Source organism: Anneissia japonica, unplaced genomic scaffold (assembly GCF_011630105.1).
Source record: "Anneissia japonica isolate Jap-2015-1 unplaced genomic scaffold, ASM1163010v1 scaffold1525_len913038_cov183, whole genome shotgun sequence".
Classification (NCBI taxonomy): Eukaryota; Metazoa; Echinodermata; class Crinoidea; order Comatulida; family Comatulidae; genus Anneissia; species Anneissia japonica.
In genome coordinates this window covers 867,506-870,005 of record NW_022728504.1, presented here as the reverse complement: position 1 = coordinate 870,005, position 2,500 = coordinate 867,506, and the positions used below count along the sequence as shown (strand labels likewise).

Below are 2,500 nucleotides of genomic sequence, written 5' to 3'. Positions count from 1 at the left end.
CCAGCAGGTGTTGCCGCCAGTGGCTTCAAGAAAAACTTACTACAGCCATAGGTCCACATAATGGTAAGCTTCTGAGCATGAATACTTACTTTAGCCATATGTCCATAATGTGGTGAGCCTAACATGCAGCACGAGGCCCCAACTTGAAACAGTTCATCCAATGTCTTAAACTGCTGAAATGTTGGGTCATGTACAGATATATCCTTAAAAAACAAAAGACAATGGAAACATTTTTAATTCAAAATTTTGTAATCTAATACTCAATAAACTTCACTAAAAATTAACATTTTCAATGATTATCCTTTTATTTAAATCCCAACTAAGATAGAAGATCAAAATAAAATCAATATTTAAGAAGTTTAACTCCAAAAGGTTTAGACAGTCATACTGTCTGCAAATCCATAATAATTCTAAAATGATCTTTAATTAGAGAGACATGTAGTAGCATTGCCAATGTTACAGTAGCACCAAGAGATACTGACCTTTACCAGCATATGGTGTGCATAGGCAACTGGCAACTCTCCCCACTCCTTCTCCAATGTCACTTTCCCTTGTGAACTGCACGTATACCTACGTAAAATGAGAAGACCATGTACAATCATTAAGGGTTGTCTTGCGGACCACAAATCGGATATTTCAATACTTATAAGAAAGTATAATACATACTCCAAGTATTGAAATACACGCCATCGCATTGGGATTCAATATTTCGACATTAATCATGTCATCATCAGGAATCAATACTTATCTTTATCAATGTTAAAGTTAGTAAACTTGGAAGATATAATGGTATTAACCAATCAAAACTGCGTAATAATAATTAGTTGATTGGATCACAAAATAAAAGTGATAAGTTAATGAATGAATTAATAACAAGTAAACAATTAGATATTGGCAAAATAGAGATGGTTATATAAGCAAATACCTACATAGATATATGGGAAAGATATTGATTACAGAGTGTTTAGTGGGTGTGTTGGTGTGCGTGTGTGTGTATATTAACTCTTGGTATCTTTATTCAAAAATACATAAAATACATAAATCTAAGAAAAATACATTAGCAGCAAAAACTGCAATACAGTACTTTTTATACAAGTGAACCTAATAAAAACCTTCAAAAATTAGGATTAAAAAGTTACAGTCAAACAAATAATTATTATTTATTGTCAGTTTTACGGAAACTTATAATATAGTTAACTGAAAATTCCACGTCAGGTAGGGCAAATTTACACCTATACATGTTTCTCCTGACGCAAATCTAGTTATTGTCTATTATTCCATCACGACAATAACAATAATAATTATTATTATTACTATCAACACTGCAGTACCCGCTGCTTACTTGGACTCAAATTCAACCCTGGCCATCAGGCGCAAGCTCGGTGGTCTAGAGGTATGATGCCAGGCTAGTGATCTGGAGATCGTGGGTTCGAGTCCCACCCGACAACAACTTGCGATTTTTTTCGCAATTGTTTACAAATGTACTGAGTATTCGGTACATTTCCACGTCAGGTAGGGCAAAATTACACCTATAACTGAAAATAGTTAAAACAACAACAAAAAAAACAGGTGAGGTGACACTATTCGTTGCTATGGATCGATTTAATCATGAGGATGGACCTCTCTGGAGTTTTCAATTAAGCTTAACAACTGACCAATCAGAACAGGTCCAGCAATACGGACATGTCTAACAGACACACGTGTTGTACCACAAACGCACATGTTTGCGTATGTTTTAGCACTGTCATTTTGTGGCACCATAGCAACCACATCCAAGGGGTGTGGCTTAGCAGAAAGGTCCATTAAGCATAAAATCCGAAATAAATTCACAGTGATTGGCATATGCCATACAGCAGCATTCCAAAGAATTGGGGGAGATTTTCAAAAAATGACTAATGTATCTTGTATCTGTTACCTTACCTTCTTCCCATCATGGGCTTGGCATAAACAAGAATATAGGTTGCACCAATATCAACACCTTTTCGCTTTAAGTACCTGAAAATAGGAAGTTGATTGCTAATTACAAACATACTAATTAAAAGTTAAGTGAAAAAGGTTCCTTTTTAGGAGACGAATATGCTCTTTACTACTCATATTCAAGGAAAAGAATATAGGGACTCCAGCCAGTGAGCTCTGGTTTGGACTTTGGGCATTGAATAATGTTCTTTCCTATGCCCTGACCCTCATGCATACTTAATAACAACATTCCAGAGCCAAACATTCAACACACTAGGAATATAACTCCCAGCCCCCCGTGTTCTCTCTGCTCATGGCCAACCACATGTTGCATTTTGACGTGCAAGAGTGTACTCCAATGTTTTTTTGTCTTTTTTATGGACAATAATTCTTCACAAGGACTATTCAGCAACAAGACAATCACCAAAGATGTTATCTACAAAAAGGTCCTTTAAAAAAATAATGAGAAATTAACCACAACATACTCAATGATCTGCCTCCTCAAGTTCCCCATTACATTCAAGTATATGCCTCATCCACCTTC

General features: G+C 35.7%; 1 protein-coding gene across 1 annotated transcript in view; it reads right to left on the bottom strand.

Annotated features, from left to right (window-relative positions):
- The window catches only part of LOC117114213 (5'-3' exoribonuclease 1-like), a 50,303-nt gene that overhangs the window by 22,059 nt on the left and 25,744 nt on the right, over window positions 1-2,500 (bottom strand). The window contains exons 20-22 of the mRNA XM_033257807.1: window positions 1,921-1,995; window positions 483-570; window positions 90-203 (exon numbers count right to left, since the gene is read on the bottom strand). Coding sequence (XP_033113698.1) covers window positions 90-203; window positions 483-570; window positions 1,921-1,995 — 277 coding nt within the window. The remainder of the gene's footprint in view (window positions 1-89; window positions 204-482; window positions 571-1,920; window positions 1,996-2,500) is intronic.